The following is a 26,667-nucleotide window of genomic DNA, read 5'->3' as shown; positions in this document are numbered from 1 at the left end:
CCCAAGTTTTTTAGACATGTAGTTAAAAATCGCGTTTATGATCATATTAAAAAGCCTTACGCTAAAAAAGATATTCTCAATGAAGAGGTATGTTATCTCTAATTAGAGCTCACAAATATCTTCCATATTAATTATAATTTTAATGCTGACGATTTCTGGATGCAGATTATTGAACACTTAGAAATTTGTAAACAAGGTATATTGCGTAAGCACGAAAAGAAACTTACTAAACTTTTTCTCTGTATCCTGCTGAAAATGTCCTCAGAGCACTTTTGAGAAAATCAGCCATGTATTTTACAAAAGAATTTTAAGTAAAACTAACATTACTTTTACACATAATGAAACTGCCTTACTCGTAAAAGGCCTGAAGTACAATGTCATGCCCAACTTGGCAGACAAAATTGTATTAGGAAATATGCTTGTCGACCTAAAAACTGGTCTTGATTGTATAAAAATGGATAATTCATGTCAGCGCTAGGCATTCTCTCCTATTACAGATATGTCGATGATATTCTAGTCATCTACAAAGGACCTGTTGACGGCATCGACCGTATTTTCAATTTCTTCAATGAACTTCACGAGAAAATATCCTTCACCAGCGAACCTAAAAACGAGGCCTATTACTTGAATTTTCTTGATTTGACGCTTACAGAGGAAGAAAATAAAATCACATTTAATGTTTTTCGTAAATGAACGTATACCGATCACATCGTACCTGCATCTTCTGTGCACCCACAATTTCATAAGAACGCTGTCTTTCACTCTTCTATTCACAGAGCTACCTCTAATCCACTTTCGAAAGAAAAATTCGTGGAAGGAAATAATATAATTATAATGATAGCAGTTAGTGACGAGTACGAACCTGCCATACTGGATAACATCCTTAAAAAGAAAACTGTAAAAAGAGTTACTATACTATCATTGAGTCCAACCTAAAGAAGAATTTTTTTCTATTCCTTTCTTGGGGCCCATCTCCTATCAGATCCAACTCCTTCTTCGAAATAAATACAACTGCAATGTCGCCTTTTCAACCAATAATAGCTTGAAAAAAATTTTGTTCATAATTTAAAATCGATCCATTCCCCTTTGAAAAATTCTGGTGTCTGTAAGATTCTTTCCGAAACCTGCTCTTCTTACTACACAGGACTAACAGGGCGTGCCTTTACAGTCAGATATGAAAAACATGTTTTAAGGAAAAATGGTACTAATACCCAAAATTCGTCTTTTGCTGAATACCTTCTAATTACAGGTCACGCGCCTAAAGCTGTTCACGATATCAACAATTTGCACACTGAGAAGGAAGGGTGTAGATTAGATGTTTTTGAGGAATTAGAAAATTTTAAACATCTTTTTCGAAATGATAGCTTCATTCTTAATGAGCAGTTACAATTACGTAATAAAAGCTTCTTCAACGGTGTTACTTGATATTTGATTTCGTATTCCCTCGTGCTGTTACCGAAATATTTCTTCTATCTAAGTCGATTCATAACTGTTTATTCACTAACTGGTGTATATTAACTACGTTTCGTGTTATACCGTTCTTCCATTCGCTGAGTTATTCAGCTCCTTTTGTAATTCTGTAACGGCGTTTTCCAGTCTTTAAACTGTATTTCTATGCACTTATGTAGACAAATTGTTTCCATGTCTGCTACTGTCAGATAAAATATTGCCTCTTGCTTCATGTATTACACATTTCACCTGTCTGTATTTGGAATGTTAAGGAGCCGGTTTGTATTTGCAGCTTCTAGATGGCACTTTTGGTATAATGTTCACCTGTCCGCAACTACTAACGTGGGCGCCTTAGTCTGATGCTACCGCAGCTCGACATGTGGTGCAGCCCTTAGTGGCCTGCCTCTGTGTGTTCTGTTTTATTATTCTGTGACTACCAGTTATCGCTTCATAATTATTTTATATCTGACATGCCACTTTTAAATGTTTTAATTCTGATAAAGGCACTCTTAGAAGTGGCCGAAACCTAGGTCAAAAAGATTTCTTTTTCGCGACCGAGGGCTGCAATTGTTTTAATTTTACCTTGTAACGGTCGTTGACAACGCAGCCATGTTTAAAGCTTAAAAAAGGAAAAAAAACTGTCCATTCCATTCAACTGCTCTTCCAAGTCCTTTGCTGTCTCTAACAGAATTCCAATGTCATCGGCAAACCTCTAAGTTTTTATTTTTTGTCTCTGGACTTCAATTCGTAATACAAACATTCTTTTCTTTCCTTTATTGTTTGTTCAATAAACAGATTGAATAATTTCGGGGTTAGGCTACAGCACTTTTTCACTCCCTTCCCAACCACTGCTTCCTTTTCATGGCCCTCGCCTCTAGTAACTTCCATCTGGTTTCTATAAAACTTTTAAATAGTCTTTCGTTCCGCGTATTTTACCCCTGCCGCCTTTACAATTTGAAAGAAAGTATTCTAGTCAACGTTGTCAAAGGCGTTCTCTAAATCTACAAATGCTATACACTTAGATTTGTTCTTCCTTAACCTGTGTTCTTTGGGAAGTAGTAATCACTATTGCCTTGCTTGTTCCTACACTTCTCTGGAATCCAAACTGATCTTCCCCAAGGTCAGCTCTTATCAATTTTTCCATTCTTCTGTATAAAATTTGTGTTAGTAATTTGCAACCGTCACTTATTAAACTGATAGTTCCGTAATTTTCACACCTGTCAGCACAAGCTTTCTTTGGAATTAGAATTATTATATTCTTCTTGAAGTATGAGGGTATTTCGCCTGTCTCTTACATCTTTCTCACGAGATGGAAGAGTTTTGTCATGGCTGACTGTCCCAAGGCTATCAGTAATTCTAACGGAACGTTATCTATTCCCACTGACTCGTTTCGACTTACGTCTTTCAGCGCCCTGTCAGATTCTTCAAGCAGTATCGTATCTCCTATCTTATCTTCATCTACGTCTTCTTTTATTTCCATGATACTGCCCCAAGTACATCTCCCTTGTATAGGCTCTCTATATACTCCCTCCACCTTCTTTGCTTAGGACTGGTTTACCATCTGAGTTCTTGATATTCATGGAGGTGGTTCTCTTTTCTCCAAAGGTCTCATTAATCTTCCTGTAGAAGGCATCTATCTTTCCTTATTGATATATGCGTCTAAATCCTTACATTTATCTTCTATCCTGTCTATCCATTTTTATTCTTCTTATCAATCTCATTTCTTAGACGTTTGCATTCCCTTTCTCCAGCTTCGTTTACTAAATTTTTGTATTTTCTCCTTTCATCAATAAAATTCAATATCTATTTTGTTACCCAGGGATTTCTACTAGCCTTCGTCTTTTTACCTTCTTGATCTCCTGCTGCCTTCACTATTTCATCTCTCAAAGTCACCCATTCTTCTCTTACCGTATTCGTCTCCCCTGTTCTTCTCTTAGTTCCCTAATGCTCCCACTGATACTCTCTACAACTGGTTCTTTCAATTTATCCAAGTCCCATCTCCTTAAATTCCTGGAATTTTGTAGTTTCTTCAGTTTTAATCTACAGTTCCCCTAACTAATAAATTTTGGTCAGAGTCCACATTTACTCCTGTAAATGTCTTGCAATTTGAAATCTGGTTCCTGAATCTCTGTCTTACCATTATCGAATCAGTCTGAAAACTTCCGGTGTCTCCAGGTCTCTTCCACGTGTACAACCTTCTTTCATGATTCTTAAACCAAGTATTAGCTATGGTTAAATTATACTCTGATCAGAATTCTACCAGGCTGCTTCCTCTTTCGTTCTTTTCCCTCAGTCCATGTTCACCTACTATGACTATTGAATTTTCGTCTCCTTTATCTATCTGAAACATTTCTTCAATCTCTTCATCTGCAGAGCTAGTTGCCAATAAACCTGTACCACTGTGGTGATTGTGTGCTTCGTGTCTACCTTGGCTACAATAATGTGTTCACTATGCCGTTCATAGGAGCTTATCCACCTTCTTATTCGTTTACTCATTATTAAACCTACTCATGCATTAAATCTATCTGATTTTCTATTTATAATCCTGTATTTATCTGGCGATGAGTCCTCTCCCTCTTGCCACCGCACTTAACTAACTCCCACTATATCTAGCGTTAACCTGTCCATTTCATATTTTTAATTTACTAACCTACCCGCCCGATTAAGGGATCTGACATTCCACGCTCTCGATCCATGGAGCGCCAGTTTAATTTTCCCTGATCACGATATCCTCCGCAGTAGTCCCCGCCCGGAGATCCAAATGGAGGACTATTTTACTACCAGAATATTTTACCCAAGAGGATTCCATCACTTAATCGTACAGTAGAGCTGCATGCCCCCGGGAAAATTATGGCTGTAGTTTCCCCATTCTTTCAGCCATTGCAGTACCACTATTGATGTTACAAGGCCAGATAAGCCAATCATCAAGGCCGTTGCACCTGCAACTACTGAAAAGACTACTGTCCCTCTTAAGGAATCTCACGTTTGTTACCCCTCCGTTGTGACTGAACATACGGTACAGCTATCTACATTGCTGAGACATGCAGCCTCTTCTCACCGACAACAAGGTCCATGGTTTATGGAGTGGGGGTGTGGGGTGTGAGTACATATTTTGAGTACATGTAGTGATTATATGTAATGACGATGGTATGAAAGGTTTTGTAAGGGATAGCAGAATCACACGACGTGGTTCCCCACTTGTTACGTACACATTCCCATAAAACTAGTAATGTGAGGTCGCATCGTTCGTAGTCGTGTCCAAGCCAGTGAAACTAAACGGCGGCTAGAGCATACTTAGTGTCTCTAAAATGGTGCCGCAGAAAGAATAAGTTCTTCTAGAGAAAGCCGGAAACGGTGGTTGAGTGTGGACTCGCAGAGCAAGGCTGATGAACACATAGCAGATACAGCCGGAACACAACCAACACTTTGTACTGGCAAAGTTACAGTTGACAAAGCGTTAAATTATTCTTAGTTCTCTGAAGTAGCAGTAACGTAGTATTAACTTTTAAATATCTGCTGCAAACTGTAAGGCTGTGCTAGAAGCATTCGCAGGCCTGTCATTTGAAGTGTTTTCTACTCAAAACTATATTACGCCTACAATGGAAGAGGTTCGTTTGCCAAAGCGCTGTAAATTGTTTCTCCAAAATGATTTTGCAGAGTTTGGTGGCTCTGAGCACTATGGGACTTAACTTCTGAAGTCATCAGTCTCGTAGAACTTAGAACTACTTAAACCTAACTAACCTAAGGACATCACACACATCCATGCCCAAGGCAGGATTCGAACCTGCGACCGTAGCGGTCGCGCGGTTCCAGACTGTAGCGCCTAGAACCGCTCGGCCACCCCGGCCGGCTTTACATAGTTTCAGCGGTGATGGAGAAGAGTAAATTTATCAACTGGAGGTGATATACCCTAATCCGAAAATGTCAGAGTCATTTGCGAAAATCGTTCTAATATCACTGACAATGGAATACATGTACCAGTACTGTTGTTGCTATGATTTTGGAGTAGGCAACTTTCAGAAATGGTTGTATCGTCCTAAACAAGGAAAAAAGTCTAATTTAGTAAACAAGAGCTTCAAAATGCGAAGTTAGTTAAGGTGCACAATTATTACTTTTCACTGAAACTTACAGCTAGTTCCAATATGGCTTTGGATTTTTTTAATTATACAGGATATTTTAATAAATAAATCAAAACTTTGTGACCGAACAGTGGAATTCTAATCTGTAATGAGTGCCTGTAATATGGCAGGACAAATTTTTTAAGTGTGGGTCGATAAATAAGCCAACTGGAGCGGCAGCTAGTACTTCTTCCACAAAACAGGTTTTCAGTGTTGCGCATGTAGCACCACTGACTTTGGCCACATCAAGCTAAAACGACTTTTTCGTGAATAACTTGATGATCGCCGACTTAATCCATTCGTCAGTATATTATAATGTAACAGGTGATTCTAAATTTTAAGTTTTGGAAAGTCTTACAGAAATAATTGCTCTTAATACGTTCAGAGGCAGCTCTGGACTTCACCAAGCCATCTGCTCGCGAGTTCTACTATCAACCTCAGACTCTAGTATGCTTGAGAAGATCAAAACTTCTAAGTAGCAAACGTCATGCAATGTGTTCTGCTTTCGGTGATAGATTATTTTTGCTTTATATGTTGTAGTATATCACACGTCTGTCGCAGTATTTACAGTTTTGAAATTAGTTTTAATGGTTTCCTACATATCATTAAGAGAAGGAGATATACTTGGAAAAGGCTGGCAAATCGGGGAATATTTCTGTGAGATTACATCATGGTCAGCTAGTGATTCCGAAATCAGATACTGGACTGTAAGGCGTACCCAAGAGCAGATATAGACCCAGAACGCCATTCAGTAAAGATGAAGAATAGAATGAAGTTTAAGAAGCTAGTCAGGAAGAATAAATTTGCATAGAAGTTGGATACGGAAGTACTAAGTAATTGAGAGATACGGTTGAAGATCTCTGAGGCTATAGATACTGTGATAATGAATAGTTCGGTAGCCATTTCAGGTGAAGAGGAATGGGCATATATAAGAAGGAAAACCACAGAAGTAGGAAAGAAAACAATAGGTGTAAGGCACTGTGAAAAAACTATTCGTAACAGAAGAATTACGCCAATTGATGGACGACAGAAGGAAGCACAAAAATGTTCAGGGAAATTCAGTAGTACAGAAATTCAAGTCAGTCAGGAATGAAATAAATAGAAGGTGCAGGGATATAAAAAAGTCAAAATAACTTCTGGTGAAATTAAAAGCAAGGGCGGTAACATTAAGTGTCCAGTGGGAATTCCGCTGTTAAATTCATAGGAGAGAGCAGATACTTGGAAAGAGTGAAATGAAGTCCTCTATGAAGGGTGGGGCGGGGGGGGGGGACTTGCCTGACGATGTTATGGAGGGAGAAACAGAAGTCAACAGGGAAGAGATTGGTGATCCAGTATTAGTCAGAATTTAAAAGAGCTTGGACGACTTAAGATCAAATAAGGGTAAAACAATTGACAATATTCCATCCGATTTTGTAAAATCTTTGAGGGAAGTAGGAAAAAAACTATTCATGGTGGCGTGTAGAATGTATGAGACTCGCAACGTATCAGACTTTTTGAAAACCATCATCCTCACAATTGCGAAGACAGGAAGAGCCGATAAGTGCGTGAATTGTCGCACAGCGAGCTTAACAGCGCATGCGTCCAAGTTCCTTCAAGAATAATATACAGAACAATGGAGGAGAAACTTGAGGATGTGTTAGATGACGATGAGTTTGGCTTTAGGAAAAGTAAAAGCACTAGAGAAACAATTCTGACGTAGAGTTTGATAACAGAGGCAAAACTAAAGAAAAATCAAGACATGTTCTGAGGATTTCTCGACTTGGAAAAGAGTTCGACAATGTAAAAAGGTTCATGATTTAGGAAATTCTGAGAAAAGTACGGATAAGCTACAGGGAAAGACGGGTAATATGCAATACGTACAAGAACCAAGACGGAACAACAAGACTGAAAGACCAAGAACGAAGTGCTCGAATTAAAGAGCGTGTAGGATAGGGATTTAGTCATTCGCCTCTACTTTCGGGTCTCTACATCGAAGAAGCTTGGCAGAAACATAAGGAAGGTTCAATAGTGGGATAAAAATTCAAGGTGAAAGGATATCGATAAGATTCGCTGATGACATTGGTATTCCCAGTGAAAGTGAAGAAGTAGAACAGGATGTACAGGATGTGTTGAACGGAATGAAGAGTTAGTGAGTACAGTACGTGGACTGAGAGTGAATCTAAGAGAGACGGAAGTAAGGAGAATTAGAAGAAATGAAAACTGCCAAAAACTTATCAGATATGGGAATTAAGAGGTAGACGAAGATAAGGGTATCTGTTACCTAGATATCAAGATAACCCACAATGCACGGAGTACGGACATAAAAAAGCAGAGTAACACTGGCAAAGAGATCATTTCTGGTCAAGATGAGTTTACTAGCGTTGAACGTAAGCGTTAATTTGAGGAAGAAATATTTGGCAATGTACGTTTGGAGCACACAATTGTATGGTAGTGGGACATGGACGGTGGGAAAACCGGAACGGAAGAGAATCGAAGTGTTCGAGATGTAGTGCTACAGAAGAACGTTGAAAATCAGGTGGACTGATCAGGTAAATAATGAGGTTTTCTGCAGAAACGGCGAGGTAAGAAATGTATAGGAAACATTGACAAAAAGAAGGAACAAGGTAGTAGGAGATCTGTTAAGGTGTGACCGAATAACGTGTCATCGAATCTGTTTAAAGACTTATGACTATATATATATATAGAGTCATAATGGCTCATAATCTTGGTACCTGAATGTTACCTTAAGCTGTCGTGGTAGGCGGAATGTCGCTTGTAGCTTAGATAAATAACGGAGAAATTTCGCAGTCAAGTTTTCGTTTTCTAATATGCAATTGCCCCACCACCAGAAGAATGTACTTATGCATAGTTAAGTTATTGGAGAGATTTGATATTATTTGATGAGAAAACAATTCTGCTACTCGAGAGTAATTACATGTTCATTCAGAGTGTGGGTGATAAACAGGAATCTTTTTGCGACGAAAAATAAGAGTAGAACGGTGTGAAACGATAGTCCATCTTCACATTTGGAGATAGATTGTGACGGAGCGGTGTGTACCATAATATGTTTATATGGAAACTCAGAACTTTGATGACAGTTTTATTTTGTGAACAATGTCGTAAGTTTTCAGAATGAGATTTTCACTCTGCAGCGGAGTGTGCGCTGATATGAAACTTCCTGGCAGATTAAAACTGTGTGCCGGGCTGAGACTCGAACTCCGGACCTTTGCCTTCGCGGGCAAGTGCTCTACCAACTGAGCTACCCAAGCACGACTCACCCCCTCTCCTCACGGCTTTACTTCTGCCAGTACCTCGCCTCCTATCTTCCAAACTTTAAAGAAGCTCTCCTGCGCACCTTGCAGAACTAGCACTCCTGAAAGAAAGGATATTGCGGAGACATGGGGATAGCCACAGCCTAGGGGATGTTTCCAGAATGAGATTTTCACTCTCAGTTGCTTCGAGTCACACACACACACACACACACACACAGACACCCACACACACACAGTTTTAATCTGCCAGGAAGTTTCATATCAGTGCACACTCCGCTGCAGAGTGAAAATCTCATTCTGGAAACATCCCCTAGGCTGTGGCTATCCCCATGTCTCCGCAATATCCTTTCTTTCAGGAGTGCTAGTTCTGCAAGGTTCACAGGAGAGCATCTGTAAAGTTTGGAAGGTAGGAGGAGAGGTACTGGCAGAAGTAAAGCCATGCGGACGGGGCGTGTGTCGCGCTTGGGTAGCTCAATTGGTAGAGCACTTGCCTGCGAAAGGCAAAGGTCCCGAGTTCGAGTCTCGGTCCGGCACACAGTTTTAATCTGCCAGGAAGTTTCAATGTCGTAAGTTTTGTTCGATTCCCTCGAGACCTTTCCTGAAACGTCAGGTTAGTCAGCATAAGAACCAGATTCGATATTTATCTCGTAGTTGGAAAACATGTCTCTCCCTCTCCTCTTCTCTCCCTCACCATTCCTCCCTCCCTCCCTCCCCCCCTCTCTCTCTGTGTATGTGTGTCCCTCCTCTCTCACTATGCACATTTCTACAGTTTGAAGATTGTGTCTATTTTTTTCTGAATGGGGCTACAAGAAAATGATTCCATAATTAAAGATGGACTCTTTATGGGAGTGGTGAAGCCACAGCGTGTCGTGTGTTCTCAGAGCAGTGCGAGTCGCCGTGTGTGCGAGTGGCGGAGTGTGGCTGGCTAGTGGAGCTGCTGCATCACGAAAGGCGCCTCGCAGACGTCGCCGAGTTGATGCGGGGCTTCGTCTGCGGCAGGACGGATGGCCACTTGATCCACGTGTGCTGTGGGTCGCCACCGGGGCAGCTGCAGCTACACGCAGAACCCAAGCCGCAGCCACAGCCAGAGCAACAGGCGCAGCCAGAGGAGCAGCCACAGACAGAGCAAGAACAGCAGCCAAAACCAGCTGGGCCACACACAGAACCCAAGCCGCAGCCACAGCCAGAGCCAAAGCCGCAGCCACAGCCAGAGCAACAGGCGCATCCAGAGGAGCAGCCGCAGACAGACCAAGGACAGCAGCCAAAGCCAGCTGGGCCCGTCGGGCCACAGGACCCGCTGCAGCACCCCAACCTGCGGCTCCTGCCCATGTGAGTGGCGCTCTCTCTTTCCCATGTCTGCTCTTGCTTTCCTCCATACTAGCCAGTTATTATTTGATACAACACGAATCGTACCACCGTCGACCAAATTTCATACATTTTACAGCCATACTTTCTGTGTGTTTTCATTTAATTGACCTACAGTATACGGTGGATCATTAGAGAAGTAGTGTACATACGATTTATTCTGTCTCTTACCACATTTACCATTGTTTCTGAGATAATACCTTCAGAACAGTGAAAAAGCCTTTAATACGATGAGTGGTTGTAATTAAACTCCCGCTATTTGAGCGACCTGCCATGAAAAACTAGTGTTCTTATGACAATGAATCTCCATGGGAACATTCGTAAGTACATGCGCAAGAGCAATCACGAATAAACCGTGGAAAATTCCATATGAGAGGGTAACATTTGTCAGTTGCATATTATGTTTACGTTCCCTGTCACAAACGTTGGCCAATGTGACGACCATCTGCATCAAAAAGTGCCGGGAGCTACACTAGAGGTTCCATTTCACAATTTTTTTCAGCACTTTTCGAGTAGTTGATCGTGAAATGTTCAGCTGTCACGACACAGCTCGTGGACTGCTAGAATATCACAGTCCAGCTTTCTCAGGCATGGCAACAGTAAATTCTTTAACCGTTTGTGACGTTACTGGTCGTTGGCCTTTACCAGGAGCAAATTATCAAATTGCCAGTTAATTCGAACTTCCAAATCACATTCTTCAACACCAGCAACACTCACAAGAAGCAGCACCAGTGGTGCTGTTTTTATAAAATAGTCTAATAAGTAAAGCACTGCTAATCTTGATCAGACACTCGTTGACTGTTTGCAATTGTAGCATACCTTAATACTTGTGTTTCATCCCTACATTGACTAATGGCAAGTCATGACTAATACCACTAAAAACATAAATACTGCAGTGCACAATCTGGACATCATTCCAAAATAGGTGGGTACCCACTTGACACTTGCTCAATTTTGTCTCAGAAAAGGGCAAATATGATACGGTAAAAGAGATACTGGGCACAAAATATGTAGCGAATAAGAAATAAAGTCATGCATTGATAGAGAATGGCATGAAATGTGGGACAGAGCGCAAACAGAGAGCAGAACATACCAGTTCCTTCCTAACACAAAAGAAAGAAGAAGATTGACGTATTTCCTTCTGGCCAGTTGGGATATGGCCCACATCCCAGCTAATTACTAAAAATGTGACAACTCATCACTCACACTTGTGAATGTGGAGCAATCAGCATACCAGATCACATCATCTGGAATGTGACATTAGGCAAGATGGTACAGACCAGCATCGGAACGCATCTCGTGCGACAGCAGTGTATAAAAGGAATGAGGAACTATGGCATAAACTGAAATCACTTACAGGTAAATTATTACGAAATTCGATCCTGCATAGCAAAGACACAACCAAGAAGAGGTCGTACATCATGATCACGAGCTATGTCATTGCACAGTATTCACCTACCGCAACCTTCCACAATTAATTAGGAGATGAGCCTCACAGAGGAGCGGGAAGGATTTCCTGAGACCATGACAGTCATCTCCCAATCTGTACACCTGCGCAGCCTCTGTGAATCCTGAGCTGCACCTCAGCATGCAGGGTCTAACCAACCACACAAATCAGATATCTAGCTTGGTTATTATAGCAAGTACAGTAGCGTAGTATAAGGTTGTGCAGTGAAGTGTCTTGTAGTGCAGTCCTGAATTATAAATTGCAAAATGTGTGCTCCACCAATGCTGTGCAGTATAAAAGACCAACAGCAAGTGTCTTCTGCATTCTGGATGAAGAGATATCTGTGCACCAGGTAGTCAAACGGTGGAACGTAGACCTTTTTTTTAGATACTAATATATTCTCTTTCAGTGTAGACTTTCTATGTAGATTTATCCTCCTTGAACAGCGTAGTACTTAGTCATTACTAACACATTTGAAATTATGTTAAAATATTGTGTGCTTTATTCATGTGGAGCATTCTGTCTGTTCTTTTATACAGATAAGACTAAAACAAAATAGCATGTAAGTAAATAAATACCCATACGGTAAATGAAGTAGCGAAAGTTTAATTGTAACCACCCTGCAAATCACCAAAACGTAATAAGAAAGTGATGAAACAACCCTGAGATGGGAAAGTATTATGTTTATTTATTTATGAAGCTCTGTTTCTAGCATTTGTAGACTTATAGAAAGCTTTTGACAATGTTGATTGGAATACTCTCTTTCAAATTCTGAAGGTGGCAGGGGTAAAATACAGGGAGCGTAAGGCTATTTACAATTTGTACAGAAAGCAGATGGCGGTTATAAGAGTCGAAGGACATGAAAGGGAAGCAGTGGTTGGGAAGGGAGTGAGACAGGGTTGTAGCCTATCCCCGATGTTATTCAATCTGTATATTGAGCAAGCAATAAAGGAAACAAAAGAAAAGTTCGGAGTAGGTATTAAAATCCATGGAGAAGAAATAAAAACTTTGAGGTTCGCTGATGACACTGTAATTCTGTCAGAGACAGCAAGGGACTTGGAAGAGCAGTTGAACGGAATGTACAGTGTCTTGAAAAGAGGGTATAAGATGAACATCAACAAAAAGAAAACGAGGATAATGGAATGTAGTCGAATTAAGTTGGGTGATGCTGAGGAATTAGATTAGGAAATGAGACACTCAAAGTAGTAAAGGAGTTTTGCTAATTGGGGAGCAAAATAGCTGATGATGGTCGAAGTAGAGAGGATATAAAATGCATACTGGCAATGGCAAGGAAAGCGTTCCCGAAGAATAGGAATTTGTTAACATCGAGTATAGATTTAAATGTCAGGAAGTCGTTTCTGAAAGTATTTGTATGGAGTGTAGCCATGTATGGAAGTGAAGGGTGGACGATAAATAGTTTAGACAGGAAGAGAATAGAAGCTTTCGAAATGTGGTGCTACAGAAGACTGCTGAAGATTAGATGGGTAGATCACATAACTAATGAGGAGGTACTGAATAGGATTGGGGTGAAGAGGAGCTTGTGGCACAACTTGACTAGAAGAAGGGATCGGTTGGCAGGACATGTTCTAAGACATCGAGGGATCACCAGTTTAGTATTGGAGGGCAGCGTGGAGGGTAAAAATCGTAGAGGGAGACCAAGAGATGAATACACTAAGCAGATTCAGAAGGATGTAGGCTGCAGTAGGTACTGGGAGATGAAGAAGCTTGCACGGGATAGACTAGCATGGAGAGCTGCATCAAACCAGTCTCAGGACTGAAGACCACAACAACAAACAACAGTGGGCAGATGTGAGCCCGACCTACCTGATCATGGAATGAGTCAGTACATAGTTTGCAGAATGCTGATTTGACAATTTACAAACAAAAGAAGTATAGAAATAATCAAGAAGTTAGAAAACGCGAAAAAATTGAGAATACACGATTAAATGAAGCATTACAATGAAAAGTTCTCAATTACTGTATGTAATCGCGTACAGAAAAGGAGTATCTCACTAGGAAACCTTTAACCATTTACTTCAATACTTAGGTTTATCTATCAGTTTCTGCAGTTCAACTGGAAACCTTATGGAAGAACGATGGTTTGGGAGCAGTTATCCAAGTACATGGTTTTCTCCGTCTAGTGTTCACTGAATGGACTGCACGTTCATCTAAATAAGCCATTATTATCAGCAAAGAGCCTGTTAATGGAATATATGTACATAGATGACGATGCTAGATGTCTCAGGCATCTCAACAATGGCCTACACAGAGTTCGCAACCTGAAACAACAGGTCAGTCTGGCCCCCCTTTTCTGGGCAAAGAATGTTGCTGGTGAGTCCGCAGAGCTGCCAGTTAACACACTTGCGGAAGCAGCTAAGAACAGTTTCGTTTTGGGGTCCTTCAATTGCATTCAGTGAATGTATACATGACGTGCATATCGGCCACTCTTTATAATTTGAACTGCTCATACTGCTGTGCACTGTAGTTACGTAAAACTAACGCTGCATGAAATAGTGGCCCAAGACATTGCTGAACGTATGTTTCAGGGCAGAGTAATGTGATTATTACTGTGTCAGCAAGAAATACCTTGAGTGAATGGAAAAAAAATTGTTTCCAAATAATACATGTTTTAAAAAGTTTAAAAAAGTCTGCAGTTTGTGTAACAAAGGTGGAACATGGATACCAGCCTAGTATTCACCTATTGGGATGTGAGAAGCCACCTAAAAACCACAACCAGACTGGTGACCGCTTTGACCCTACTCGTTAATCCACTGGAGGGTTTCAGTGTGTGGCTGACATATCTCACCAGCCTGCAAGTAGCACTTTAACATGCATGGCTATCCAGATCTTTGATTAGTAGTAAACAATATCTAAAGCTTCGAATGATTTCCTCTGTTCTCACCATCAGGAGCGCATACTGATAGTAGACGTACCCCACAGGCGTATAACAACAAGGTTTCTGTCAGACGCGAATTGTGGTCGTGTGGGATGTGGCAGACCTAACACTGCATGTCTGCTGAGCCATGGCTTCAGCAGTTCTGGACTACAATTGCACTCCACCGGCATGGTAGAGAACGGTAGGCGGTGGCAGCTCAGCCCACTTGCACTCGGAGCCACTTTATGATGGGATGCCTTGCAGTCGCGGTTTAAGCACTATCATTCGTGCTTTGGTACAAAGAGGCACCTCCTATTTGGCACTGTGCCTCTGTTTCTTGCTGTATTATTTGCAATGAGTCTTTATACACTTCGAAAAATGCAAGTTAAGCAAATCCTCTGTTTCTTGTGATAATTTGTTTGCAACTATTTTCTGCTTCTGTCAAGCTTTCCTACGATGGCATTGCTGCACCACTCTGTAGCCTACCCCTCCTTACTGCTGTGCTAAAACTCGCAGACAAACATGTTGCACATACCTTACAATTTATTTGCAGTGGAATACAGATACAAAGATAAATGAGAGGAACGAGGGAGGGTATGAAATCAAACAAAATACAATTGCTCTATAACGAGCAACCAAAGAGTACGTACCCGTTACGTCACATTACTGAGAAAATATACCAGAACAATATATGAAATTTTGTCTGAGGAGAGCTGAAAAACGTTTATCGCCACTGTAAAAACTTGTACACGTTCTTCGTTCATTAGAAACCATTTTCTCAACACGATTTTGACCCTAGTAAATCGCCATGTATAGGCACATGTGTAACACAGGTTAAAGTAAACCTGCGTAATCAGAGCAGCTTACAAGAGAGCGATTTTATCCGAAGGTAACAGGACAGTACATTTGATGTACGCTCTGCAGGCTATCAAAATGTGCTTTTTAAACTTACACCATGCATTCGACAAGGAATAATATGTATTGTCACTAAAATCATCATTACTTACATTTGACAGGAAGACACTTTTCCATTCTTGTGCTGATGTACTCATGTATTGCAGGGACACATGTGGACAGAACTATTCTGACGGCATCACGGACGGTGTGACTCCCATCAACAGGTACCCGTGGTTGGCACTGCTCTTATACTCGCTAGGTAAGTTCTAAGTCTTACTCTAATACGACTCATATTCACTGTTGCTGACAGTCCCTATCGTGTTCCTACTTAATATAAGCAATGTGAACGATTTCTTATCTTCTGGAAACATAATTTCGCTCGATGACATACATAGATAAAATTCTCTCACTCCTTCTTCTTTTTCTTGTGTTTTTGACCTACATCGGCACAGTGTCAGCATACTTATTGACAGATATGACATGGTTAGTTTAAGTTGCTCCTGGATGCCCTTCCTACTGCTGCCACGTTACCCTTGTGACGCAATATGTGAGTATTCTGGGAAACTCTGCCTTGTTGCCAGATGTATCCAACATGGCGGCTATGACGTCATCCAAGATGGCGTCGCGTAGTCTTGGCAACAGTGCATGACAACATCTAAGATGGGGGCCATGACATGATTCAAGATACGGAATTGGCGGGAAGTTTGAATTTTGGCGGGAAAGTGCCATGAACCCATCCCCCAGAAAAATGGCGGGAAGTTCAAATTTCAATGGGATAATGCATCAAACCATGGTTATCTCTACTAAGCAAAGAAAATCGTGGGAGGATAGCTCACTTGGCCTACCTCCAATGACCTAAGTCACCTGAGCGCCACTTCCTCCTATGAACTGGCTCCAAGTTTGAATTTTGGTGGGAAAATAGGCCACTTGGGGTTTTGCTGCTAATCTAAGAAAATGGAATGAAATTGAGGACATTTGTACTAACCTCAGTCGCCCGACCGCCACCTCCTCCTAAGGATATGTGGAAAAAAGATCTTGGAGATAAGTCTTAATTTAAACAATTTCATGCAGGAGTGTTTGCTATGAAATCCAGAGCCCAACTGACTTAGTACACATCACCACCACCAGAGAGCGTTCTCATCTGTTACATAATCCAAGATTTCAGCAAACAGTGTGTTTACCACAAGGTGCAGACTCCAACTGACTTAGTACACAGTGCCACCACTAGAGGGTGCTACTGTGACATCAGGTGATGAGGCAATTACTGTTATCCAAGAAGGCATCAAACAATGTGTTCACAACAAGGCCTGGACCGAGTACACAGTACCACCAGCAGAGTGCACTGTCCTCTGTTTTGTGACATAATCCAAGATGGTTGGGGGTAAATGCCAGGAAAACGACTCTTCCTGTGCTGGATGTAAGTTTTTATTTTGCAGGCAGTGTCTCCTCCATGAGATCTAAACTCCAACTGGCCTAGTACACAATACTGCCACCAGAGGGTACTGTCATCTGTTTCCTGATGTAATCCAAGATGGTGGGGGGAAATGGCGGGAAAACGACTCTGGACACAAGTCTTCATTTTGCAGGTAGTCTATCCACCATGAGATCTTGACTCCAACTGACTTAGTACACATTACTGTCACCAGATGGTGCTGTCATCCCTCCTGTGATGTAATCCAAGATGGTGGTCTGTAGGGGGAAAATGGCGCCAAAATGACTCAGCCTGCGCTGGCATGCTGTATTGTGGAAGAAAGGACTGCACGCTATTTATTCCGGAACATTTTATTTAGGGATGGAGTATGTTTATCACACTGATACAAAACACTAGACCTCACCTAGAGGTTGGCTTGGGGCCATGTCACACAGCCCACAGACCTGTAAACTAAATAACGCTCTCAATACACTCAAACAACTCCTAAATTAACCAAATAATTTCAGTACACACTGGCAAACTCATCCTAAATAATGCAGCACAGTGGTGTGTAAACATGCTGAGTACTCGTAAACTGTCCAAATTATGCATAACACAGCCTACAGACCTGTTCGCAAAATAATGCTATCAACACCCGCTAGCACCCTCCACCACCCCCAGTCCCCCCGTGAAGTTACGCGGCCGTTAGCTCTTAAACTACACACAGGTGCCCTCAGGCATCAGGCTGCAACAGGCCTTTCATACTTGACAGCAGAGTAACTCCTATCGCAATATGTATTCACCTAGATGCTGATGATGACGTGATCAGATGGGACTGAAGACTTATTTACAGAGCACAAACACTTCAAGCTTGGCCACGTGCGCATCTGGTCGATGCAGCCGACACGAATGGGCGGGCGTGCAGATGCTCCAGGGGACATGCTCAGCTGCGAGTTGCTGCCGAACGCAGGGGATACTTGTCTCTATTTCCGAGTATATAGTCACAGTTATACCGACGTCATAGAACTCCAAGACGCATTCACATCCATCTCATATTCGAGACGCCTCAAGGCAGCACTTGTCTTTACCGCTGATGATAGAATAGCACAGACTGCTTTCCCCCTAGTGTTTATAATGAACCATGAGGGACGTGTTCAGCCGTGCGTACCCGCCCCAGGTGTGCATATACACAGACATACAGAAAACAGAGCAAACACTCTCTGAATGTGCACGTGGCTGGATAGAGTCTAGTATAGTGCTATATTACGCCTCCCGATCAGTTCATGTGGGCTAGGTGTTGGTAGCTGTGCTACATTTACAGGCAATTTTAGAACACAGAACGAGATGTTATTTTGCGATCGCATGGATAGATCTGACCTTAAACTGATAGAACTGCGAAAAATGACGAGGGACTAGGTATAGATTGACAGAATATACACCGAAATGCTGTGAAATTGAGGAAATACTTGAGTCTCTTCTGGTTCCATCCAAACAATTTGTGCGTGGGAACAATTATGCGGCAACAGGAGGGATCTGGGAAAAGGTCAACATCGAAACGAAGGGAATCAGGGGGGTAGTCAATTGTTTTTCCGTTGAGGCAGTATTATAGTGTATGTCTGTTGAGGAACCAGTGATACACGCGAGTATTTGAAGCTTTTCAGGAGGACAGAGAACCATTCACCTCTAAAATTACTTGCATCTCCGTTAAAGGGTAACAGGGAGTGGACAGGGTGATCGATTGAGATAGAGCTGTAACGAGGTACGATTTAATGGTTGACTGATTGATTCTAAAGAAGGAGAAGTTGGTGAAGGACAATTTTTTTCCAGTGTTCTCTCCGGGTGCATCTGTCATGTGACATGGCCTGCGCTCTACTCATATACAGCTACTTGTGCTGCATGCGGTTTAAAGCACTGTCTACTTGCGATTGTTGATGGTTAACCTGTGGGTCATCAGAGGACTTCCATCTCCTGTGTGATGAAACTTGACACATTCCTCTAAACAACTTTGACTTTTGTGATGTATTCCACCCCCCCCCCCCCCCATCTCATCTTGAGTATAAAATCGAGACTTCAGTATCATAAATAAGTTAGCAATAGGAGCTTGTGAGGTGTTGCAATCTCTTGTACACATTTGCCAGACAGATGTACTGTTTACAGGGTTAGTGATGGAATAACTTGTAATTTTCACATGTTGGACACTGCTGCTATGTGTTTATTTGTCCCCTTGTAGGATGAATCCCCCACTACTAACGAGCATTTTTTATAGGTCTGATGCAGGCATTGTATAATTTGTGAACGGTGTTCAGATGTGAACAGTGGACACTATATGCCTCTGGAGAGCTATATTGTGGTCGTATCACGCAGAGCTAGTGTTTTACGGTTCCATAACATAGTTTTTTGTAGAGAAACTGGGAAGGAGGATGTATGTCATGTGCTTGAAATATATTTCTCGCAAAGGAATATTAACAACGCTACATTCCATACGTCTGATAGGTTGGAAACGCAGGTGACCTAACATTATTTGCCAATTTTAAGTGTAGAATGTTGTAGTCTTAGGACTGCATGTGTTTATGTCCTCTCTTACCAATATCTTCCAGGTACCGATCCTAGACTCTAGAACAGTACTTTAGAGTTGATAGCTTGGTTGATTTACATAAAAATGCGTCGAACTCCATCTGTCTGGAGTTCAATCGCCTATAAAAATCATTCTTTCTTGTTCTTCTTAACTGTCTGCTATTACATCATGTCACTTTGAAATGTGTTACTATACATAGATAAGGAGTGCTAAGCTCCTCGACATGGCTGCATCTCGAGATGGGTGAGAACTTGGAAAGCTCCATTCATTCATGAGAGGTGGAGTGTAGCGGTCTTCTTCTGGTCGGTTGCAGATTAATTCGCTAACGGTGTTGCATGGCAGGTTGGTCAATGACAATGTGAGGAGGGTCTTTCACTCTCTGATTTGACCCTAAGACAGCGAGAATGCTCTGTGACTCCCATACACAGAGAGATAGATCGTAAATTAAACAGTATGCTCGAGGTGATAGAAATATGTGGAGCATTGTCTGGTATACTTTGATGATTTATGTGTTCGAGAATTAACACTGAATGGAGTACTGCACAGTCATCTATCCATGTTCGCACTGATACTCACGAAGTGGAGAAGGGGTGGTTTAGCTATGATACTGAAATTGGGGAAACATGCTGTCACATCACTGGCCAGCGTTGAAGTTACTGTAAAACTGTTCACACTGTCAACTGTGCTGCTTATTATTAGAGTACATTGATGGTGTCTTTCCCAACCCATCTGTGCACTTGTTACTACATAATGATTGACTGATATTGATTTTTTGAGTTGGGGAAAAGTTTTGGTGAATGGACAGCAACTTCTGGGGTAGAGAGCACCGAAACACTGATCGCGTACATGAGTGCAGTATGAGGAATCAGTCGAAAGGGAATGCAGAGTCATCAGCTATTCCGTCAGCGTGAGAAACAAGTCTAAATGTAGAGCTCGTGAATCAACTTCGGACCGTAGTTTGGAGACCTACGCCAATGCGGCAAAACTCTTCCAGTTTGCTTATATTGTAACTGTCTTTTATTTAAAATCAACCGATGTGTGGCGTGTTATACTACCCGGCATAAGAATATGATTTACACCATGCAACGTCCAGTTTCCTGCGAAAGTTTGTGGGTCAGAACTTCTTAACGTCAGTTTAGAACCTGACACTGGCCTCAAAGTTGTGCCAGAAAAACAAAATGTTTGGCATTGTACAAAAGTGTATTAGAAAACAGTGTTTCAACCAGGCTTAGAGTGAGCACCTCTTGTGTCTTAGTATAGTCTGTGGGATACGATCATTTGCCTAGACTATAGGTGATCAAACTTTAAAGTGGCCTCTGCAATGCTTATATATTTAATAGGCGGCAGTAGCAGCAGCAGTTTCAGGTGTAAATTCGGTGAGGGTCGAGGTATACCGTTAGGAATGCTTGGATGGCTGCATACTACGCTATTTTTGGAAGCATTGCGGAATCTCCATCTCCACTCTGGAGGCCCATCGCAGATTTGCGTCATTGCGTCGGCATCGGTGCCTAGGTGACTTCTAAATCGGATGAGCTTTTATAGTTTCTAATTTTTCTATGTTAGGGGTAGAGAATAAAGATGATAGCATGTTTGGCTGATTGATTTGAATGTACGTGGATCTATAGTACTTGCATCTAGTTTGTGGATGTGCCAAATTGTTCGTATTTCTGCCGAATGGTCGAAACATACTACTGTTGCCCAAAATCAGGTCGTCCTGTTTCTACACGGGTTGCAGAAGGTGGTGGATATGTCTTTCTCCTACTTTCAGACTTAAATTGGAACGATCACATGCGCGAAGCTGTAGAAATGGAAGCAGTTGCAAGATGCATAGGGGATGACTAAAACCATGTTGGAATTTTACTGTAGCAGCTAGGTTCAGGAAAGGTGACTCGTTTCGAGATATGGGAGTGCCAGAAATATGATTCACTTGTGGATGTGGTCCGATGCAGGTATGTGCTTGAATGGAGAGACCTGATTCCAAATCAATGACATCATTTCTATTGGATAGCGGAACAGTAGAGATCTGAGAAGCTAGTGTACATTTTTCTTCTTATGACCTCAATCGGCACATAATCTACTACTACTTTTTGTGTTCCTTCTCAATCAGTCATCGCCTATAACTCAGCGGATATATCGCAGAATCTCTGATACGGTATCAAGACAGAATGCGTTACAAATACTATAGAATTATCGGTTTGAGGGAGTGGCAAATACCACTTACATACCACGTTCCTTAGCTGAACCACTTTCAAAATGTGGTACTTTTATCACAAGGTTGCATCGTGGTCTGGTAATACACATTCCTATTATCACCGTCACGGTATTCGTCCAGAAAAAAACCAACTCATTCAGAGGTAATGTCGTACCTCAATTCGTGAATTGGGTATAGCTTTTAACATGGATACTTGTGTGCCCCTGTAGAACCAAGACCGCTAATGACAGTAACATGCGGTAGTTGCTGCAATCGGTTTTTTCTTTAACATCTCACTGATTACGTCTCTCTTTCTAGGACATGGTGGCAGGACTTGCAAGAAAAACCTAAGAGACATGCACACCCATCGTTGATTTTCGGTTAGTATTATTTCGTATCGCAAGCAATCAGTTATTGACGAAGTATTATACTTAGTAGTAGTAGGGAATGTCTGATATGATCGCATTTGAGCATCAGCCTTTATAAAGTATGTCTTTGTGGAAAGGAAATGACTATGTCCAGTCGTACGGAGGGTATGGATTTGACTTGGAGTACTGTGATAGCAAAGGGAAGAGTATGTCAAGTCATAAGAAAGGTAGTCATATTTCTATTTCCAGAGCCACTGCTGACAGCAGAGAGTATTTCCGAGAATTCGCTCATTGTCGAATGCTGTTCAATTGAGAACACGATCGTAACATTTAATTGTAAATATAATGATAAAGGATATATGTGACTGGTTTTCTAGAACGATTCCATGTATGTATGGCCTTTGGTGGGAATGATTTACGTTCCCCGTTAACGGCAGCATCCGTCTGAATGCAGAGGCCTCTTGGAGTGTAGGAATGTATCTGAGTTAACTTTGTCATCCTGTAGACGACCGAATAGCGAACTAATACTTAGTATGTGTTGGGCGGCTTTTGTGATCAAGTGAAAAGTTGAGAAGATTGTGTATGGAGGTGGGTTTGCGTTGGACTGTTATTCCCTCCCATGTAAATTGTTTGGTTGACTGCTTCTGCACATTTCGCGCTTTTATTTAGTTGAGGGAAGATCGATTGTGGTGTGTACATCTAGCATGTGGAAGAGACGTTTGCCTGTTCTCTAGACATGGGAAAGACCTTAGTTGGGTTGTAAATTATAGGGATGATTTGGTATCTGTTACATCACCGACATCGATATTCGAGAGTGGAAATAAGTGTCCACTATTTGTTTGTAGTTACTCAGTGGTTTACAGCACACTGCACCTTACAAAAGTTTGGGGGTTTGTAGAGAAATAATTTCCAGTCTGTATCTTGGGAATTATGTTGTGCTAGCGATCGGTAGGATGCTGCCTAGTGCTTGATATCGAGAAGTACTGTGACAATGTTATAATATTATCACGAACCATGTGAAAACATGTGTGTTCTTGTAATCCCGGAGTTTGGAGATGTGTGTAGAAAGGCGAGCAACCAAGGAAGCAGGAACATTAACGAGTTTGTGCCGAGGAGAAACGAACCTGAATTTGTAGAACAGTTCTGAAGTGCCATGAGCACCTGTCGGCAATAGATGCCCAAGTGCTGAGAGGAGTATATATACGAAACTGTCCGTCTTCACAGTATATGTACAAATGATGTAAAAGGGATGATTTTGTATCGTGGAGGATGTGAATTGTATGTTTATTACATCGACAAGGTAGGCGGTGATATATTGCGGGGTTTGAGATCGGTTTTGCACTCTAATATTCAAGCTCCTGTCCTTGGTGGGACAGCAGTGTAAATGAGTAAGAGTCTTCCTGTATTTGACGATATTCATGGCACTTTGCGAGGTTTAGTTGTTGGTGCAATATTTTTCAGTGCAAAATAGTTTATTGCTGCTGAAAGTCTCGTCTGTAGAAAGAAAGAAAAGGCTGACGGTGCTTCCCTAGGACTGGGGAGCATCATGACATGTAGCTGGTGTGTGTGTATGCATACCATAATTTTTTGGGTGCTGTACAGATACAAAAGGTAACTGCACTGTTTGTGTAAAATGTGTATATATTGTATTGTAAAGTTACTGTGGCTTACATTGTGTAAAATGTGTATACATTGCATTGTAAAGTAACTATAGTTTGTTATGGCATGACTAGAAAGGATGACTGTGTGTCCTATCACGAGGGATGTATAGATTCAGCACATCGATAACTGTGAAGATATGAAAGAGAATTTCAAGTGGAAAATTATATGTGCTATAGATACTGAGATTCGTTCCAGAAGCACAGTTGTCAATAGGTGACATTACTTGTACATTCATCGGTGTCAGACTGTAGCAGCAATAGTAATATTTAATTGTAGTTACACTGGTAAATATCTTCCTGGCTTCCAATATTCTTCTATGTCTTGTATGTATTTGATGATTTGTAAACAAGTTCGCGGGTTTAGCTGTTGATGCAATTTAGCGACCTGTGCAAAATAATTTTATCTCTGAAGAATATGTGGATTGTGCTTCGATACTGGCGGCATCAGTAATTCAGTGCGTAAATTAGATAAGAGTCAATCATAAAGCTCGATTCATTGACATCCTTTGTTCTGGGATATAGGAGCCTCTACATGGCGGTGAGATCATTTGTGTATGTTGAGAGCACAAAGGCTATCATGTTAGGTCCTCGAGGAAGCCTGTATTCGGCGTTATTTTAGTAAACAGGTTCTGTTAGGGTAAGAATTTTCGTGCATACAAGCTGAGACTTCAAGAAAGCGAGTGTTAACTATTTCTGGGGCACTATATAATTACTGCGAGGTCAACTTGGCTGCTGTTTTTTACAAAGCTATGTGACGTAAGAATAACATTGAGAACATTTTAGATGGCGAGTTGCCATGCAGACGTTTCGATGCAAGGTGAGGTGTGAACCATGCTGGGGCAGGTATGCATGGCTGAACACACAACACATGGTCCACCACAAATACTAGGGGGAAATCAGCCTGGGCTATTCTGTCATCAGCAGTAAAGACAAGTGCTGCCTTCAGGTGGCTCGAGTATGAAGTGGACGTGTATGCACCTTGCAGTTCTGTGATGTCGGTATAACCTATTGTATACTCGGAAATAGAGACAACTTTCCCCTGCATCTGGCAGAGGCTTGCAGCTGAGAACACTCCCTGGATCATCTGCGCGCCCACCCTATCACGTCGGCTGCGTCGACCAGATGCACACGACCCATCTTGGAGGATCTGCGCTCTGTAAATAAGTTTTCACACCCGTTTGATCGTGTCATCATCAGCATCTAGGTGAGGTCTAGTGTTTTGTAACAGTGTGCTAAATGTACTCCATCCCTAAATAAAATGTTCCAGAATAAATAGTGTGCAGTCCTTCCTTACACTACACAGCAGTTCAGCACAGGCTGACTCATTTTGGCTCCATTTTCACCCTACAGACCACCATCTTGGATTACATCACAGGAGGGCTGACAGCACCAACAGGTGGAACTACTGTGTACTAGGTCAGTTGGAGTCTAGATCTCATGGTGGATAGACTGCCTGCAAAATAAAGGCTTGTGTCCAGAGTCGTTTTCCCGCCATTCCTCCCACCATCTTGGATTACATCAGGAAACGGACGACAGCACCCTCTAGTGGCAGAATTGTGTACAAGGCCAGTTGGAGTCTAGATCTCATGGTGGAGACACTGCCTGCAATATAAAAACATATGTCCAGCGCAGGAAGAGTCGTTTTCCCTGCATTTACCCTCACCATCTCAGATTATGATATGAAATGGAGGATAGTGCACTCTGCTGGTGGTACTGTGTACTCAGTCCAGACATTGTTGTGAACACACTGTTTGATGCCACCTTTGATAACGGTTATTGTGTCATCACCTGATGTCACGGTAGCACCCTCTGGTGGTGGCACTGTGTACTAAGTAAGTTGGATTCCACACCTCGTGGTGAACACTCTGTTTGCTGCCATCTTGGATTACATTACAGATGAGAGCGCCCTCTGGTGGTTGTGATGTGTACTAAGTGAGTTGGGCTCTGGACCTCATGGCGAACACACCTGCGTGAAATTGTTTAAATAAAGATTTATCTCCAGGTCCTTTTTTCCCATGAATACCTAGGAGGAGGTGGCAGTCGAGCGACTAAGGTTAGTACAAATGTCCTCTCTTTCACGCCATTTTTCTGGGGGATGGGGGTCATGGCACTTTCCACAAAAATTGAAACTTCCAGCCAAACTCCGCCATCTTGAATGATGTCATGGCCACCATCTTGGATATTGTGATGTGCTGTTGCAAAGACTACACGAAGCCATCTTGGATGACATCATCGCCGTCATCTTGGATACATCTGGCAACAATGCAGTGTGTCCCAGAATCCCTCTTTCTCCAATGCATATTTGCACCCCAAGTATCTACATGTAGTATTTATTATTAATGTGAAAGTGAGCAAAAGCTTAAGAAATGTCCGTGATTCGTGTAACTTAGGCGGAACTTGGGTACCAGCCTGGAATTCACTTAGTGGGATGTGAGAAACCACCTAAAAATCCTATCCAGACAGGTGACCACACTGACCCTCGTCGGTAATCCTCTGGGTGTATTCGATCTGGGGTCGGCATGCCTCCGCAGCCAACAAATCTAAAGCTTCATACGATTTCCTCTATTTTCGTCATCAGGAACTTACTGGTGCTGGTAGCAGATGTAAATTTCTTTGCCTTTTTCATAAGGTTATCATGACGTATTCAGCCAACTGATACACATTAAATAAAAGAACATCGTTTAAAATAGACAACTCCTACTATAATCACTGAGGAAGTGGTCAGTAGCTTCATTTATCATTCAGTCTTAACGTGACAAGGAAACGTGAGAGTCCCAACGCTATCCTACTTTAAACCTGCGGATAGTAGAAGGCAACTATAAATAGTTGTCTCCAATAGTACACAACATTTTTTTTAAACCTACAACGGTTGCTCGGTTATAAACAAAACATACAAATAAAACTTTATGAAAAGTAATCCAGTCCAGAAATTTAGTTTTCTTTGGTGAGTACGAATTTCGGTTTAAAATCCCTACAGCTCACTGATTCATGGCAATAGTTACACATTTATACCACGTTTGTCGTAAAAGATTAATGCATGACTACTTCACCGGTTATTG

General features: G+C 41.7%; 1 protein-coding gene across 1 annotated transcript in view; it reads left to right on the top strand.

Annotated features, from left to right (window-relative positions):
• Window positions 1-26,667, top strand: part of LOC126184297 (CLIP domain-containing serine protease HP8-like) — a 65,712-nt gene that overhangs the window by 17,164 nt on the left and 21,881 nt on the right. The window contains exons 2-3 of the mRNA XM_049926708.1: window positions 9,700-10,147; window positions 15,567-15,661. Of these exons, the coding sequence (XP_049782665.1) occupies window positions 9,700-10,147; window positions 15,567-15,661 (543 nt within the window). The remainder of the gene's footprint in view (window positions 1-9,699; window positions 10,148-15,566; window positions 15,662-26,667) is intronic.

Source organism: Schistocerca cancellata, chromosome 1 (assembly GCF_023864275.1).
Source record: "Schistocerca cancellata isolate TAMUIC-IGC-003103 chromosome 1, iqSchCanc2.1, whole genome shotgun sequence".
Taxonomy (NCBI): Eukaryota; Metazoa; Arthropoda; class Insecta; order Orthoptera; family Acrididae; genus Schistocerca; species Schistocerca cancellata.
The sequence above is the reverse complement of the archived record's forward strand: the minus strand, read 5'-3'. Positions and strand labels throughout refer to the sequence as shown.